Consider the following 19,742-nt stretch of genomic DNA (forward strand, 5'->3'; position numbering starts at 1 on the left):
AAACTCATATTATAGTATAGATACTTAGATTTGCTGTTACAAGGAATGTCATCAAATGTGTTTTGATTAAAATATTAATAGCTGAACATGATATAAATAAATAAACTAAATTTGATTACAATATATCCGAACAAGTTAAATACAACAGTTTACTAATCCTCCATGAGATTAAAATGTCAAACTTATAGTTTGTTGGGGTTTCTCCGTAACCTTAAGACATAAAAAATTGATTTATTATACTTACAGAATTTATTTTTTAAGATCTACTAAATGGTTTGGAAGAAAACTACACAATTTTATATTTTAGGGTCAAAAATGGGGGAAAATAATTTTTACTCCATAAAACCTCTTTCTTTTAGTCAGATCATGCTGGTTCACGAAGTTGTACCAAATTTGATATGAATTGGATGATTTTTAACCCAAGTTATTGTTCAACGCACTTATCTATAAATTTATTACATTAACAAGGGGTTTCTCTGTAACATCCCTTTTTAACCCGTCCGATTTAACCAATTGTTATGACTGATGTTTAATTTTAAAGTTCATGATCTACCGGAGGGGCAAATGGCAACTAAACACTAAACAGGCAATTTCCTTAAGGGCATCATCTCTCATTGTTTGTTTATTTATAGGATTCGCTTTGAAAGATCCAGTGATGCTGACTTTTTTACAGCGTTTTTAAAGTGAATTGTAATTGTAAATTGTACAGCTAATTCGGTAGTTTTGTTTTACGTTTTTTGTTAAGTCTTTTTAACCTTGTATTCTGTTTTGGAATTTCTTTTCGGAATATATAATGCAAATAAACATCCTGGAAGTGTTAAAAATCAAGTAAAAATTTCAACCTGTAGTTTTTCATTTGGGTACACAACACAATAATAAAAAAAAAGATTTATTACAAGTTTTACAAGATTTCTTGTCCACGCTTATACAGTGTGTAAATTAAGTATGGAAACAAATCTGTATTTTTAAAACCGAAATAGATAGAAATATCCTATTTGTGGCAATAATAGTTAACTAAGATTCCGCAATTTTTCACATGAAAAATATTTTTTTACCCCCCTAACAGGGTAGGTGGTAGGGGGTGACTTATTTTTTTCAAATAGCAACCCCTATGGAGTGACCCCTCATTTTGAAGGGTTTGTCAAAAGAAACACAATGACGCAAATCCGAGGTGAATATCTCACTCCTAGCTAACATGGCGGATATTCCAAAATGGGCTTTTTTTACAAAAATTAAATTTTTCATTACCCACCATTTAGGCTAGGGGTGAAATATCTACCTCGGGTTTGCGTCATTCTTTTTCTTTTAACAAACCCTTCAAAATGAGGGGTCACTCAATAGGGGTTGTTGTTGAAAAAAATAAGTCACTCCCACCCCCTACCCTGTTAAAGGGGTTGAAAAAATATTGTTGATTAAAAAAATTGCGGAACCTATGTCAACAATCAATTGCACAAACAGAATATTTCTATCTATTTCGGTTTTAAAAATACAGATTTCTTTCCATTATTTTTGAAATTGGTGCTTTTCACGTACAATAAATCAAATTTTGGAATATCCGCCATTTGGGCTAGGAGTGAGATATTCACCTCGGATTTGCGTCATTGTGTTTCTTTTGACAAACTCTTCAAAATGAGGGGTCACTCAATAGGGGTTGCTATTTGAAAAAAATAAGTCACCCCCTACCACCTACCCTGTTAGGGGGGTAAAAAAATATTTTTCATGTGAAAAATTGCGGAATCTTTGTTAACTATTATTGCCACAAATAGAATATTTCTATCTATTCCGGTTTTAAAAATACAGATTTGTTTCCATACTTAATTTACACACTGTATACATTTACATTACATTGTTCGAAAATATGTGATAAGTCAATAATGAATATATTGTACAGTATAAATTATGGTTAAGTTCTAAAACTAGGCATTTATCCACTCTTAAAATCCATACTTTGCTTGAGTCTGTTTTCTAGACATTCTGTTGTTTGCCCATTGGTTTTTCAATTCCAACTCGTTTTCTTTGGCCTGAAAAAATATCACAATTATGATCAAATACAGTATCTAAAAAATGCATAGTTGCGAAAAACAAAGAAAATTGAATTAAAATTAATTTTATACCTTTTGCGAGATTGACTTATGTTCTAAAGTTAATTTCACTTTATTTTAACAAGAAACCCTTTTATAAGTAATATTATCAAATTCAGAAGGCAAAGCAAAGGCAACCAATCTTAGACCTCAAACATTCTATGCTAATTACGTCAGTCGGGTTTTAATCCAGGTATGTTTAGAAATGCTATTTTCACCTGTGATTCTCCATTCATTACTTTACTAGTGCACCTGTTGCTCGAATTCGAGCAATTGCAAAGTATTACAGGCATTATTTTAAAACAAAACAGTGATAATTTCTGGTGACTTTAAAAGAGTCGACGATTATGGAAATACTCACGATGTACATATCAGTTATATATTTAATCAACATTTCTTGTAAATATCTTATAATTTTTCAAAAGCTGATCTTGTTTTTTAGTCTTTTCTTCAAATGTTTCCTACTCATAGCCGCATTAGGTTATTGGCTGACTGACTTAAATGATACGTCATGGTTTGTTCATTGATACTAAAGGCTGTTTACAGTTTGGGTAATATGGGATTGAGGAATTGGTTGCAACTGAACTGTCTAATATGCTAATATCTAAAAGGTGTTTTTATCTGTGAGTGGTATAAATAGCATATTACTCAGAATCACACTTTGGAAACTACTAGAAGCAAATTTGTTTAGTTAAAACAAACATAATTTTGCTTGAAAAAAGAACACTGTCCAATGAAACATAAATTTTGCTAGCCTAAAATTATATTTCATATCTTAGTTTTTGTTTAAGGGTAGATCCAACCTAGCGTACTCCAATCTCCTTGCTTAATCCGACCGTGCCATCGCATATCGATAATGTTATCACGGTAATATATCGTGACCATTCCCCATAGTCTTGTGAACATCATCACCGTCTTCTTCAACCACAGCAAAAATCTTGCCCCCCCCCCCCCGGGCCATCTGGGGGCACGAAAGTGGTCACGGAAACTTTCAATTCAGTCGTCATCCCCCAATATGGCGGCTAAATCTAGGACATCTCCTGTGGTAACCCAAACATTATCATAGTCTATCACGACCCTAGCAAAATATTAATGCCTTCCGCGGGCATGGGAACATCATTATCGTCTCCACCGATCGCGGCAAAATATTGAACATCTTCCTAGCTCAAGGAAATTTTATCGATGTTATCTTTTTTTGTTATGTTTGGTTTTTTTGTTAGGGTTTTTCCAAATTTTTCACTGGTTCGGCCAAGGTCCAGTACAGTAGATGACGTATTAGCGGGGATGTTCTGTACTATGATAACTGATGTGACATAATAGGTTAAAAAATGTGGGTGTTCAACAGAGATCAGTAATATTACTTGAGCTTATTCTTTCCATGGCTCAATTTAGTTTTATATGCATTTTAATTTTATGAATTATAAAAGAGGCTACGAGGAAATGGAGTAAAAGCTGCAATAAACCTCCAGATTTCATTCATAGTACACACCTGGTAGGCAAGGTAAGTGATCTGGTGTTTGCGTTTCTGCTGGGACGTCGGTCCGTCCTTCCGCTTGTGGCTGGGCCGATGCACCACCTCCTCTGTCAGCTGTTTGGTTAGCCACTCCCTGCTGTCGGGCATGATCTTGTCTCCACTCACATCAATCAGGTTAACCTCCTGCATCTTGATCCTGTCTCGTCGGCCGCACAGTTGCTGCATCTATAATCAGTTGTGGTTAGTAACTTGAACTGTATGGATAGCGTGAGGAGGGATTGAACAACCAATGATATGTTTCTATTCATAGGTTACTTGTGAAATTTTAGGATAGGGTCTCCACTCATCTTTTGTGAAGTTGGTTTTTAGGCCTCATTGACAAATGGAGTAGCACACAAACACAAGCATCTGTAGCAACACTGTGTTGATGTAGTAGGTTAAGATTTGGGACTCAATGAAAGAAAAACAGAAGTAAATAAAACAAAGCGGTTCAAGATTAACTATGAAGATTTATCAAAGTATCTACAGAACAAATTTAAGTTAAATCGTTAAGTGTATGATTTGTAATTAATTGAATATTAAAAAAAGAAATGTTAAACCAAATATTTGAGAACATGTGATTTCTATTTTTCTAACAAGGTTTGGATATTTTTGAACCTCTTTTGGGATAGGAATCGGTGGATAGTCATGGTTTTGCCATGGTCATAGGAGATTCTGGAATCGCTAATAAATCCAAACTAACTAGGGACACAAAGTATTGAGAAAACTCTTCGTCCAGGTTACATTGATTTAATTGGTGAAATTTTTGAGGAAAATGGAATGTAGGAATATGTAGCCTGTGTCAAAACCTTAAGGAGCATGTGAAATGTCCATACTCTTCAGGTTTGACCGGTTACGTCCAAGTTCTGGTAACCAAATGAAGATGAAGTATCCAATACACTATACTACAGTGTGTGTGTGTGTGTATTGAACCGTCTCGATTATCCAGATTTGTATACAAATCAGGGTCAATAAATAAATACTTAAAGTGGTTTAGATACCAGCATTTAAGTAATCCAATTCGTTGCTTTTGTTGCAACCGGTTTCAACTCTGGAGTCATCTTCAGGCTCCCAAGGATATAAGTTATCACTTAATTTGAAGGTCGTCATAGTTTTTAAAAAACTAATAAACACTTATAACTTATCATTTAAAAAACACACAAAATTACTGAGAAGGTGAGCAACGCGTACCGGCCGGATGTAAAGTCCAAACTACCGTGGTTGTGCGTAGGTCTAATGGTCAATGACGTTGCTCTGTTTATCTCTTGTCGCCGATCATCGCATTCCCTTCTACCTTCTCCCTCATCCATTATTATGATTGCTGTATTGTAAATATACCCCCGCCGCAGCAAACCTGCTGACTAAGCGAATTTCCATTTGTCTTAATTGATTTTCAATAAAATATATTTTAATAACATTAGGTTTAACGAGTACCTAGGTTTGCTGCTACAAGGAAACTAATAAAGTGTGTTTTTTGTAAAATATTGATAGCTTAGTACAAAATAAATAAATTTGATCAAAATACAAAATATATCCATAAACAAGCAAACTACAACATTTGACAATATTCTCCATAAGAATAACATGGGAATTTTAAATTTACAATTTTTTTAACTTTCTCCGTTACTATTACCCGAACAAAAATACTTTTATATGCTAAATTAATTGTTTTTTTAAGCTCTTTAAAAAGGTCTAAAGAGAAATTGGGAAATTTTGTGTTTTGAGGGTCAAAAGTGAGAAAAACCTATTTTTACCCCATAAAACCCCCCGTAAAGCCCCGTTCCCATGGTCCGATCATGCTGGTTCGCGAACTCATTCAAGTTTATCCCGCTTTACACCTTAAAACCAAATTTCATCAAAATTGGACAAAAATTACTCAAGTTATCGCGTTCACGGACATATATATAAGTCTATATATATATATACCGGGTGTCCGAAAAATAACTCCCTAGTTTTGATAAACGATTGTTTATTGTAGAGAATACATGTTCTTATATCTAATACATGAAATTAAAGAGGGTTTACTCAAGTTTATTTTGACATTAGTACACCTCGATATGTGACCCATTTGTAGCTCTACAGATATCTAACCGGTATTCGACCTCTCTCCAAGTGTTAGTTAACATATCTGGTGTCACTGATTCTACTGCAGCTACGATTCTTTGACGAAGATGGTCAATGTCACGTATCTTTTCTGAATAAACCAAGTTCTTAATGTAACCCCACAGGAAAAAATCCAGTGGTGTTATGTCTGGGCTTCTTGGAGGCCCTTACGGTTTCCCGGCAAGATGGATGGGGAGAGCTGGCCCGACCGCGTGGCCTCCAAGAAGCCCAGACATAACACCACTGGATTTTTTCCTGTGGGGTTACATTAAGAACTTGGTTTATTCAGAAAAGATACGTGACATTGACCATCTTCGTCATAGAATCGTAGCTGCAGTAGAATCAGTGACACCAGATATGTTAACTAACACTTGGAGAGAGATCGAATACCGGTTAGATATCTGTAGAGCTACAAATGGGTCACATATCGAGGTGTACTAATGTCAAAATAAATTTGAGTAAACCCTCTTTAATTTCATGTATTAGATATAAGAATATGTATTCTCTACAATAAACAATCGTTTATCAAAACTAGGGAGTTATTTTTCGGACACCCGGTATATACATATATAAAAATTTGAACGAATGGTGTTTTTGGCCTCTGGGAACATCAAAATGAAAAAGTAAATCGGTCCCGGGTCTAGGTCTTACCGTGCCACCTACGGTAATAGCTACTTCCCTATAGGGAAATTCGCTAATACTTCCCTATAGGGAAATTCGCTAAAAATTAGACTGAAATGAAAGTTTGTCGTTCAGCACGTTCTCTTTGTCAGATCTTACAGCTCTGTAAATCTCAAATTCCTCTAGGCCTAATGTATTTCTATAAAAACTATCTTGCAAAAAAATTTCAAATGTCCATATTGTTGTCCATACTTGTAAAATTATGATTAGGCTATTTGATACTAGGCGATCGGCAAAATTTGAAGACTGAGGGGATTTTGTTTTTTTGGCCGATGTAGTACTTTGTACAATCATTACAGTTGATCTTGTAAATACCGTTCTTATCATACATTGTTATGCTTTCTCGTAGGCGTTCTTTCAGTAATGAATTAAGTTTATTGGTAGTTATGAACGAAACTGTTACTAGCCATCAAATTACTAAACGTCTGTTTTTTTATTTGTGTGTTTAGAAATTAACTTGTAAATTAAAGAGTTGGTATAACCATTTGCAACTGCAATGTGCTTAATTATGTTAACTTATTTGTTGTTATCACATAACTCCATTAGTAGGTATAGGTACGGACAACAACCTATGAATGAAACTATTTTAAGCTGCGAGGATGGTGTGATTCTGCATGTATGGTCTGGTCCTTCAAATGAAATGACAACTTATATTCTTGGGAGCCTAAAGATGACTGCACAGAGTTGAAAACGGTTGCAACATAAGCAACAAATTGGATTACTTAAATGTAGGTATCCAAACAACTTTAATTATTATACAGTAATCCATATGCTAACATCCATCAATATGAAATAAATAAATAATTTTAATAAACTTTTTACATAAAAGTTTGTATGGAATATTAATTCATTACTTGTACTGAAGTGGACACTCAAGTTTCAAGTGTGAGGCAACATTGCTGTTGGATACGAGGGTGATCAGAGGTTCGTCTCAAACTTAAAAACTATCTCGAGCTACCTCCTAATTCTTTTTAATTTTCAAAATGCTTTACTAATATAAAGCTTGTTTTTTGTTCACGTATACTTTCAATTTCAATAATAGTTGTTAGTACCAGATAAACTGCAGTGGCACAGAGGCAGCCTGTACTTGTGCAAACGTACACGAGTCACCCTCCTCTACCTCTTCACGAACCTCTAGTCCGGCTCCTAGACTATGCTCGATATAAATCAAGATTTTGGCAGTCTGAAAAACGTATTTGGCCGCGATATTATCCGCGATAAATGATAAAATGTAACTGAATGGCTTAACACACAGATACCATGATGACTGTGCTTCATTGTGAAGGTGAGGGAGAAGAATCATGAAAATACCTAATAATTATAGACTACAACAGGTTTGTAGAAAAGTTAAAAGGTTATCATGCCTGTTTACTAGACATTTGATTTATCAATCTTTAGCCTTAACATTTTTAGCATTTGACACACCTTAGTCTATCTCTCTGATAATCTTGGTGCAAATTATAGTATATTGTTTTCCAGCATAACTAACGACATACAAACTTTTAGTTTTTTTTTTTACTTTTAGTCTCAATAGGTTACCTTAGGAAGACACATAAAATATTTTGCCAATCTTAATTAAAAATCTTATGCACAAGACCTACCGCTTGTTGATCCAGCTCCAAGTCACTGTTGCTGACGGTCATAAACTCAGAAGTAGAATACCCGAAGTCAGATTGCTGGGGATTCTCAGGTTGAACAAGGTAAGAACTCGAAGTACTAGCATTTGCAGCCTGCAGGTGTTGCCAGTCAGAAGACGATCTCGTACTGGAAGAAGCGTTTGCTACTTCAACCTCACCACTGGAAGTTGAGACCTCGGGAATATCAATGTTCACATCCACAGGAGTGACGTCTTTGTCTTTGCTCTCCAGCGAGAAAAAGTCAACTGTTCCAGAGACTTCTTCTTCATCGCCCGAATCTTCGTAGCTGATCAGAGTAGATGCTTTTGTAACAGGAATTTTAGACTTCTTCGCTGAAGCCACTGGTAATGACTTATTCACAGCTGGAGTTGGTTTCCTGCTGACTGACTGAGGCACTAGAGAGCTCTTCGGGCTCGGCAGGAGTGCAAATAGTCCTGAACCTTTCTGTGACAAAATCAAAATAGGGATTAAAAAGATCAAGAGTTACGTAATTTAATTTACAAGCCTTAATGTGACTGATTTAACAGCAGATCTACTGAACATTCATGCAGTGTAGAGTTGGTGGGCTTTTCAAATCTTGCTTTATACAGTAATCTCTTATTTTACAAACAGTAAAAAACTACACACAGTTTAGGATCCTTCAGCTGCAGGATGGGCTGTGCATATGCCTAAATTAAGGTCTTCAAGGAGCCCCTATCGCGGTGATGAGAGCTCAGTCCAATCTGGGGCCTGTGCCATGTTCTTTACTTCTTCCACCAATATTCTTGCTCCTTCCCACCTTTTAAATATAAGTTACAAGACAATCAGTCTTGTCATAGTACTGTACAAAAAAAAAAAAACAATGCGAGGACAAATTAAGACCAAATGGTTATAGTACTCACTTTCAAATTTGGATGTTGCTAGTTCATTTCAATCTATCAATTGACAATGCATCTAACAAAAGGCAACCGGATTTGAACTGTGATAACAAAATTTACTTAAGACGGCGCTTTCACAGAGTTACTTGAATACAACTAAAGAAAATTTCACCTACTCTTTTCTCATTAGAAACATAACACCAACAAGGAGAATAAATTAAATTTATAAAACCTACCATACTACAAAAAAAAATATTAAAAAAAAATAAACCTCAATGTACGTAACAGTTATAGGCCAAAGTAAATGATCTATCAAGCTCTTACTTGAGAGGGCTTCAGCTTCTTCTTCGAAGGTGGCTCATCTTCGTCATTCACCTACAAAAACCAAAGAGATATTTTTAAAAACCTTATTGAAACAGATGTAGTAGGTGGTGAAAAGATTAATTTTTAATAGACTTACTTACTAGGCCTACAAAAAACTATTAGCCTATATAACATTTGCCTCCTAAAACAGTAAAATATAAGTAGTATAAACAGTACGTTTGCCTCAAGAGCAAGAATAGGACATATAATTACACAATCCTATCTCTTCCGATTTAACCGGGCAGAGTCACCCCTGTGTCTCGTTTGTCAATTGGAAGAAGAGACTCTAGAACACATCCTCCTGCATTGTCCCAGCAAGTCAGACGGGAGAGATGAGCTAAAGAGAAAACTCCAACCTGACTGTTCCCTCAAAAGAATCCTGACTGAGCCTAACTGTTGGAGATTAGCAAGCTATGTATACGAGAGACACCGTGTGGTCGGCATCACTTGAAGCTGGAAGCATGCACCAAGAAGTAAGAAGTAAGTAAACAGTACGTATTCATTTATCGAAGGCTATTGCAGTATGGCGAGCTATATTTTGGGTGTTAATAATAGGTACCCCTTTGGGATCGCAGAAAAAGTACTATTTTTTTTTTTTTTTTTTTTTTGTCCTAAGGACGCTAGGCACGAGCCTGGGATTGTTTTTCACATTACTTCAGGCTAGACCTAGGGGTTGCGGCATTATCACTTAGATAAAATCCATTGGTGACTTGGCGGGGATCGAACCCGGGACCTCAGGGACTGAAGTCCCGCGCTCTAACCACTACGCCAGCTCGCTCCCCGTGTGCTAACCCCATGTGGTATGAAAAAGTACTATAGGCATACCATGTTTAAGAGGATAAAGTACGTAGAACCCCGGTGCAGCTTAAAACTGCACAAGAAAAGTTGTCAGTGTTTTAGAGCATTTGCACTGAGGTTAAATGAGGGTTGCCATATGGTAATTTGTAAAAAAGAGATTTTTAGCCGGCGGCCCCATTACCTACTATAGTGGAGAAAATTGGATAATGTACCTACATAGCAAAAATATTATAACAAAAACGGTATGGGTCATACATAAACATGGCTCAAAAGTAAACACTCTACTTTTAATATTTAAATGGAACCGTCAAAAACATCTACAGTAAACCAGTTGTTACAGCTATTATACTCCGCGCCAAAGCCGGTGGCGGCTGAGGGATTAGGACAACCAGGTCGTCGAGCAGGTCCGACCTATGTAGTCCTACCTGGTGGTCCTAATCCCTCAGCCGCCACCAGCTTTGGCGCGGAGTATAGTATAGGCATTGGGCCAGTGGCCTAATCTGTTTATGTTTATTAACCGTTTCTGTTCAATATTTGTGTGCTGCATTGCCAATACTAAAATATGGTATGCGAAATCATAAAATGTTGCATCTTGCTGTTCACATCTCACTAAAAATAACGAATGATTGAATAACGTAAACAAAATGCTCCCTGTCTGCAAGGCTTTGGTAGTAAACTTGGATACCTTTGGACTGAACGGCAGACGCAAATTGGGGGACTGGGACTGGGAGCAATGAAACAGACGATAAAGATAAACTAAGGACGTTGCTGCCCAAAGTGAAACCAATGAATAAAAAAACGTTAGTTACCAGTGCTGTTATAAAAATGAGGAGATTTCTCACTTTTTGCAGAAATTCCCCGGAGCTAAATTTTGAACATAAAAATCCTGTAATCTCCGGGAAAACCCGGGGATATGGCAACCCTAGGTAAAATGCATTATACAAATCAATTAATCTCCATACCTTTTATAGTAGAGAGTCGATTAAGTTATTAAAAACAATTGAGAATTGAGGCTGTTGAAATAAATTGACAGGAAAAATTAGATAGGCCTAGGCCAAAAATATTTTCAAATTATTCAAAATTTAAATTTTGCTTATTATAGCCTATGTTTCAATGTAGGCTACTTTTTACTTGTTTTAATTGTCTCCTACAATCGAGGCAATAACAGGACTTAGCAAATTCTGCATTCTCATGTAGGGAGCAGTGTTAGTCTCTCACAAACGGAACAACGTCTGTTAGGACATCTTGCAATCTTGACAACACAGTGATCACCTCATGAACACAGAATTATCATAAGCAATCAGAATCAGAATCATTTAGACTCAGAATCATTTCAGAAGAAGAATAATTCCATTTAGAATTATAATCAATAGGTACCTAGTTAGGCCTAGGTGATTTGGTATGCATGTCAATTTAGATTTTTTTCTTCCTTTTGGTTAAAGAATGACTTGGATGACCCGGCTTCAAAGAACACTCTACTGTAGCCTAAGTTAATATAACTTGACAATAATTTAATCTACCTGCAGGTAACTTAATGATAATTTTAACCTACCTCATTCAGAGAGGGAATGGTGATTTTGACAGGGCCTCCTTTTCTTGAAATACTTGTTAAACACTTTATGTCAATGTCAGTGTTTATCAAACTTAACTTTGATTCTGGTAAATGTAAGTTTGCAGGTTTGTTAAAACTTGACTCAACTTCTTCATCGCTAAAATGTGCAGTGCCATTGACACCAGTTGTCGATTCTAATTCTTCATCACTGATGTGCCCAGACTCGATAACTGACGTTGGTTTCTTTGTGAGTTCTGTTTTTTTCTGAGGATCGGGGACAGCAATTGTTTGGGTTGGCTCAGTATCTGACTCATTTTCACTTTCCTCACTGTCGTCGTATGCTACCAGTCCAAGAGACATGTTTCTTTATGTTACAGCTTAGCTGAAATTTAAAATAGGCCCAACTTAGTCTACTTAAGTTAAACATAGGCTAGGACTACTAAGTTTGAACTAGCCTCTTAATTTACAGAATGTAACGTAAGGTAACTTACAGCTATGACTTAATTTTTAAACAGATTAGTTATGGCTCCTGAATTAGCCTAGGTGGTACCGGTACGTCTAGTTTGTGTTTGAGGCGTAGAACTGGTTTAAATTTCTATGTTTGTGGCCACCTTTCAGAAAAAACCCCTGATCTTGTCTTCTTAAGCCATTTTAACACATTGATGCCAACTTACGAGCGTTACTCATACAGCCTCTGCAGGCCCGGCGGATACCTTCTTATCCAAATCTAAGTTAAGTGTAGCCAAGGCCTATATTAAGCCATCGAACTAATGTAAAATTGTTATTGATAACGTTCAATGGAGTCTAACTTACCTAGCCTCAAAGACATTTTTTTAATTTATGAATTAGGCCTATTGCAGGTTTAGGTTTGGGCTCAACTAAGTTACTTAAGTTAGGCTAACTTAATTTTGTCGCAGAGGATACGTGTCTGGTAACCGAATGTGGATTAAGTTAGACATCCGGCAGTTACTCTCATAACCTGTTGTAACTCTTTATAACATAATAAAAGATAAATCAGATAAAAAAGTGTATTATTCCATTAACATAGAATAGAAACTAAAACATAAACAATAGTAATCAATAAGAATAAAGATCATATGATCAGCTGGTAATTCAAATGCAGTCTATTAGAAATTATAACAATCTTCCCCACATAAGTTTTGAGCTCACACATAAGCCTCAAGGTAACTTGGCGGTTGTCGAACACGTGTTGACCTACGTAACTGAGGTGACTCAACTTCATCGGGAATCTGGATGTCACATTCAGGATGCTGAGCCTCCACTACCGGTATTTGGCCAGTCGAGGAACGTCGAGGTGATTGATCTTGAATTCTGACTTCATCAGGAAAATGGATGCCACATTCAGGATGTTGAGCCTCCACTACTGGTATTTGACCAGTCGTGGAACGCCGTTGTAGCGTACGACCGACAATGGTTGAACCACTGTTTGTAGAGCGTTGTAATGCTGGTATCCCTGGAATATTGAACCTAACAGTACGTCTTTGGATATCTTCTGACTGTTGGTTAGTGGAGCGTCTTTGATTATCTTCTTCCCGTTGATTTGTCGTTTTAGGCGGTACTCTTGTTCTTATGAGTTGATTGATGTGCCTTTTGATTAAGCGTCCAGAGTCAAGCTTTACCATGTAATGTCGATAGCCCAGTTTGGATTGGATGGTTCCAAATTCCCAGATTTCGGCATTTCCAGAGTAAAGGCGAACTTGGGCTCTATCTCCTACTCTCATCGATCTTACATGTTTTGTCTGCCTAACTTCTTTTTCTTTATTTATCTTCTTTGGAATAGGAAATATGGCATCCAGCTCTATTCTTAATCTTCTGTGCAAATAAAGTTCTGCTGGGCTTTTCCCACATGCAAGTGGTGTGGCTCTGTAGCGTAAAAGCATTTTCCTGACCTTTTCTGGCATGGTGCCCTTTTCACTTGCCATTGATTTTAAACGTTTCTTCACAGTTTGAACATTTCTTTCGGCTAATCCATTTGTAGCTGGATGGCCTGGGGCAATAAATTTTTGGGTAATACCATGATCAATACAGAAGGCTTTGAATACATCGCTTGTGAAAATTGATGCATTATCAATTTATTGTTTATTTGTTTGTTTTGTTGTATTGTTTATTGTTATAATAGACCAATGAATTGGGGTAGCCATGGAATGAAAATATTTCTTGAAGTGTGTGTATTGTTCTTTCAGTTGTAGGAGAATGTCTCATGACTCGGACCTCTGCCCATTTTGACTTGGCATCAATGGCAACTAGAAAATGATGACCCTCAAAAGGACCTGCATAGTCTATATGTAGACGTTCCCAATTGGAGTGAGGCTGATCCCACGGGTGTACTATCACCTTCGGGGGGTTGTTACGGAGCTTAGCACAGATTTCACAAGATCTAACTAGGTCTTCTATGTCATGGTTCATCCCTTCCCAGTACACATACCGCCTTGCAAGTTGTTTCATTTTTGTTATACCGATATGTGTTGTGTGAAGTTCTCTCAAAATTGAATTTTTAAGGCTCTGTGGAATGACAACTCGATCTTGCCAAAAGAGAATTCCATCAAGAAGGGTGTAGGGTGTGTCTTCGTTGCTTGTTTGTAGAGTTTTCATAAGAGATTTGAGATGAGAATCGTTTAATGTTGCACTTGCAATGGTCTGATTCGTGATAGCAGTTGAAGAAATTTGGAAAAGTGACTCAGCATACAGAAGGTGAACTTCTTCATTTATCTTCATATCAGTTGATCTTGAGTCTTGAGACAAAGGTGCTCGAGATAAACAATCAGCATTTTCATTTTCATCTCCTGATTTGTTTTTCAACTTATAATTGAATCCAGATAGAAATGAAGCATATCAAAGTAATCGAGCTGTTGTCATTTTCGGCAAAGAGTGGTCATGACTAAAGATTCTGCTCAAAGGCTTATTATCTGTGACAAGAGTGAACTGGCTTCCATACAAGTAGTTATGAAACTTTCCAACAGAAAATATAATAGCAAGTGCCTCTCGATCTAGTTGATTATAATTTTGTTCTGCAGGTGTTAGTGATCTGGATGTGTAAGCGATAGGGCGTTCATGACCATTTACGATGTGGCTAAGTATTCCCGCAATGCCAACAGGGCTTGCATCGCAAGAAAGTACAACTGGCAATTTTGGATCATAAGGAATCAGGACTCTGTCACTGCAAATCTCTTGCTTGAGCTTTTGGAAGGATGATTCACATTCTGTCGTCCATTGAAAACGGTGTTTCTTCTTGAGCAACTCCCTTAAGGGACAGGACAACGTAGATAGATTTGGAATGAAACGTGAGTAATAAGTAATCATTCCAAGAAATCTTCTGACCTCATCAGCGTCGTGCGGTCTTGACATTTCCATCACTGCCTTTATCTTCTCGGGAGATTTGCTGATTTTATTTTGCTCAATCAGGTGTCCTAAGTATTCAATCTTTGTTTCAAAAAATGTACATTTCTTTCGATTTAGATGTAAGTCGTATTCTGTTAGTCTTCTTAAACACATTCGAAGGTTGTGAGCACATTCTGCTTGGGTTGCTCCATGGACGACTATGTCATCGAAATAAGCTTCACACTTATTAAGTCCATTGAGGATTTGTGACAAAATTCTGTTGAATTCTGAGGGAGCGGTTTTTATGCCAAAACTGAGACGGTTCATGAGAAAGGTTCCCTTATGTGTTGACATAGTTTGGATTTCACTACTTTCTTTGTCTACTGCTAAATGTAAGTACGCTTTATAAAGGTCAAGTTTGCAAAAGTATTTGGAATTTCGGAGACTGTTAAGAACATCTTCAACCGTCCTTATAGGAAAATTAGCCGAGACTAACCTCTCGTTTACACCGCACTTGTAATCCACACAAAGTCTCAGTCCACCATCTGGTTTGGGAATGATGACGAGAGGTGATCCCCAGTCACTTGTCGCAATCGGAGTGATGATTCCCTCTTTTTCTAAAGATTCCAACTCCTTTTCAACACGTTCTCTAAGTGCATATGGGACATCACGTTCTTTTGTAAATACCGGTTTTGCGTCATCTCTTAAAGTTAATGAAACTTGAATGTTAGGAACACAACCAATTTTTTCCTCAAAAATTGAAGCAAACTCATTCAGAATGTTATTCATATCTTGAAAGTTCTTTCTGTCGCCATCAACCAAATGGACTTTTGGATTAGTTTTCATGTCATGATCGATTTGTTTTAGTTCAATGTCGAAAGCACGGATCAAATCTCTACCTAAAATAGGATCGTGGCCTGATGAAACTACATACACTTCTGCTTTTAAAGATCGTTCTTTATATTGTAATGTAACTTTTGCTTTTCCTTTACATGGCACAATATCATTGGAATAAGCTCGAAAATTTAGATTTGAAGGTTGAAGATCTATTCCCAAATTCAATGCTAAGAACTTATCCTCTGGTAAAATTGTGTACCGTGCACCAGAATCTACTTCCATCTTCAGTTTCTTGTGGTTTATCGCTACCTCTACTATGTACTTTCCATGTCCAGGTTCAATTTCGTAGAGGTTGATGATTTTCTGATCTTTGGATACTGAACTGATTATGTTGCATGCCCCGTAGGAACAATCAGATTGTGAGTCATTGATCATATCATTGTCAGAGAATCGGTTAACTTGTTTACTTGAAGCATATTTCTTGGTCAGGGTATTGATGCAAACTTTTTGAATGTGGCCATTCTTCTTACATGCTTCACAGAATAGTTTTTCACGCCTTATTCGACACTGGTTTGATCGGTGGTTAGATGTTCCACATCTGAAGCAAAGATTGTTGATTCCTAAGGACTCATAATCGATTCTTTGGCTTGATCGATGCTTGTATGATGGCTTTTTCCAGGGAGATGATGTTGATGATGATGATGATGATGTCCGAGTGGATGGATGATCGTGTCTAGTGGTCTTCTGAATTTTCATTATATCTGGCACTGAAGAACTAGGGATCAGAGGTTTTGAAATGTTTGAAAGTTCCTTGCACTGGATTTGGGCTGCTTCAAGAGCTATAGCTCTCCTGACTATTTCATCAAAGTTCTCTTCCTTTCCTTGTAAAAGTTGTTCTCGAATGCTATTATCACGAAAGCCCCTAATGAATTGAGCCCTTAAGAAAATGTGAGCTGTTGAAATGTTTTCTCTGCATTCACATTTTATGTAAAATTCACAGTCAGCAAATTTGTCGTTTTTGCAAACTTGCAACATAGTCAGGTATGTTTTCACTTTCTGATTGGTAAGTGGAGAAAAAGTAATGCTGCGACACTACAGTATTCTTTTTAGGCGATAGCATTTCGCCAAAGGCTTCAACTAGCTGTTCATATTCCAAGTCTTTGATTTTCTTTGTAGGTCCTTTGAATGCAACTAAGTTGTTGTAATGGATAGAACCGATTGATGCACATAGAATTTGAGCTTTTTTAGTTTTGTTTGACACATTCTTCATGCTGAGATAGTTTTCAAATCGTTCAATATAGGCTGAAAATCTTTCTTTTTCTGAGTTGTAACTTTCAAATTGAGCAGTTGGATCTGGTGTGTTATCTTTCATTTTTTGTTCTAGTTTCTCAAACAACAGAAATAGAAGATCCATTTGTTGTTTCTGGCCTTCTATGAATTTGTCAAATTGTTCTGAGTTCATTTTGTTGTTGTAACTTGAATGTTCCTAAGCCTGAGATGTAGTTATTAACATGTTATTTGAAGAAAAGGTAATTGAAAAAAAATGTAACTGGTCATTAATGTATGAATAAACAAATTTATACTTTTACCTCGTCGCCAAAACTGTTGTAACTCTTTATAACATAATAAAAGATAAATCAGATAAAAAAGTGTATTATTCCATTAACATAGAATAGAAACTAAAACATAAACAATAGTAATCAATAAGAATAAAGATCATATGATCAGCTGGTAATTCAAATGCAGTCTATTAGAAATTATAACATAACCTAAACTAACCAAGCAAATTTGCTGATAACTTAATTAAAAAATCAAATGAAGGTTAGGCCTAGGCCTAACTTAAATTCTTTTCATAAAAATAAATTATAAGATGCCAAAAATTCTAACAAAAGATGTACAGTTTAAGTTACTTAAGAAGAAATGGCATTCAATGCAAAATCTTTGACAAAAAGTTAAAGTTAACTTATGCCTACCCATGGGACTCGAACCAGGGACCTCTTGCATATCAGCCGAGCACTCTTTCCACTAAGTTACTTACACCACGAACACCAATGGCTGTACATCGTAAAATTGTGGTAATGGCATTCCGGGCCCCAACAACCTGGTGACGTCACTGCCGGACGCCTAACTTAATCGACGTCGGGTTACCGGACGCGTGTGTAAATTTTTCCTTTAGCCTACCTTAACTTAAATCTTTGCATTACTTATTTATTTTAGGTGAAAATATAGGTACCTAGTTTATAAATAGTGATATTATCTAGGCCTAGGCCTACACTACTTTCTTCTCAACAACTAGCCTAGGTAACAAAATTGCCTAGCCTACCTAATGGTAGTGAATAGGCATACTCTTTCATAGTAACTTACACCATTTTAACACTAAATAAGTTAGCCTAGCTTAATAAATTAGGCTTAGATAATTAAGATATTTTAAGTAGCCTCAGTACTTAACTTACTGTTGAGTTGGTTTGCCTTTATAATGTTGGTTTATGAGATGGTTCACGACAATACATCATTCATTTTATTTCATAATGAAAATGAACTAACTTCTTAATGGTCAAATACTCAAATAAATGGTCTAATTTATTTTAATTCAGATTCCTAAATCCTAACCTGACCTGATTCATAGACTAAACCATGACAAACAAACAAAAATGACAAATGACAATAACAATCCGATTTGGATAGCGCTGGGTTCACGGAATGGGCACACGGGAGGGACTAAGGCTAAAGGTGTAGTGACGTCATATCTCTGTCTACTCTTGAGGCAACACGATTACCGTAACGAAACGATGTGATGTCAGTGGCGTTCGTGGCATAGTTTTCATCTTCTCAAAATAGAGCTTTTTCAGTTCCGCCACAAACTGGGAACGTTTTTCAAGGGTCTTAATGTGTAGGGGTAGGCCATTCCACAGACGACAAGCGGTAACTACAATAGCCCTGCCATAAGCTGTGGTCACATGATGAGGTATACGCAATGTGATCGAAGAATAACGAGACATTCGTGAACTACCCTGAGACTCAAATTTAAAATCGGATTTGAAATATTTTGTGGAGCCTGTTTTCAAAACTATGTGTGAAAATATGTGTGATGCAGCATTGCTAACACAGCTACTCACAGCGCCAGCGACCCCGTCACCAAAAACTGCGTCATTGCATCGATGGTCGGTGACTGCCACCGTGCATTATTTCAGCGACTCATAACTCGTAGCTGGCCATTATAATATAAGTGAAGCCCTTCACTTCAGGTGGCTGCAATCTAGTTCTTGGCAATGCGCGATAAGCTTTTTCTTCCTTCCCTGTCACACCCGTCTGTCACTGTTGGTGAAGCCCTCTTGTTCAAAGGTGTACACGAACCTGTGATACTTTTTGGTTCGTAACTGTTTGTTTTTATCATGATTGATTCGTAGCAAACGGATTGATGTTTAACTTAATAATAGCAACTTACGTCAATCAATCCAGTATGTTTCCGGCAATAAATTGGTTGTCGGGAATGGTAATGGCAATGGTATTTTTCAAGCTGTTAGTAAAAAATCGTGGATCTATGTTACACGATTTCAAGTAGAGACCAGTGAAAGTGATGTGAAAGGCTATGTCGAATCCTCTTTCCCAAACAGGATGATTGACTGTGTAAAGCTCCCGACACGACACGACTCTTATAACTCGTTTAAAATTGGTGTGCCTTGTGAAATCGTTGAATCCCTGATGAAAGCTGACTTCTGGCCCTCAGGAATACTCATAGGAAAATATTTTCCTAAAAAAAGTACCAGGCCTACTTCTCATTCAAATCCTGTTTCCAGTGTAGAAGATCCTACTAGGACTAGGCCTAGTCATGGTAATTTTTTATCCCAGTCTGTGCCTCCAACTCATCCAACGTAAATATGGACTGGACACCCTGTAAGGTTAGAAGTTTATTCACTGTATTGACGTTTCTCTTTTTAAACATACAAGGTTTGGGCGATAAACACCTAATCCTTGAAAAAG

At 36.8% G+C, this 19,742-nt stretch overlaps 1 protein-coding gene across 1 annotated transcript; it reads right to left on the reverse strand.

Annotated features, from left to right (window-relative positions):
- Window positions 1–1,817: 1,817 nt before the first annotated feature.
- On the reverse strand, window positions 1,818–18,377 carry LOC128997329 (proline-rich protein PRCC-like). Its single transcript, XM_054422961.1, has 6 exons — window positions 18,215–18,377; window positions 11,586–11,967; window positions 9,197–9,247; window positions 7,980–8,459; window positions 3,571–3,780; window positions 1,818–2,021 (listed from the first exon to the last, which is right to left on the reverse strand). The coding sequence occupies exons 2-6, from the start codon at window positions 11,943–11,945 to the stop codon at window positions 1,935–1,937; spliced, it is 1,188 nt and encodes a 395-aa protein (XP_054278936.1). The 5' UTR covers window positions 11,946–11,967; window positions 18,215–18,377; the 3' UTR covers window positions 1,818–1,934.
- Between the last annotated feature and the right edge of the window lie 1,365 nt (window positions 18,378–19,742).

Source organism: Macrosteles quadrilineatus, unplaced genomic scaffold (assembly GCF_028750875.1).
Source record: "Macrosteles quadrilineatus isolate MER2022 unplaced genomic scaffold, UCM_ALF_1.0 Scaffold_6__1_contigs__length_79288215, whole genome shotgun sequence".
In the NCBI taxonomy this organism is placed as follows: domain Eukaryota; kingdom Metazoa; phylum Arthropoda; class Insecta; order Hemiptera; family Cicadellidae; genus Macrosteles; species Macrosteles quadrilineatus.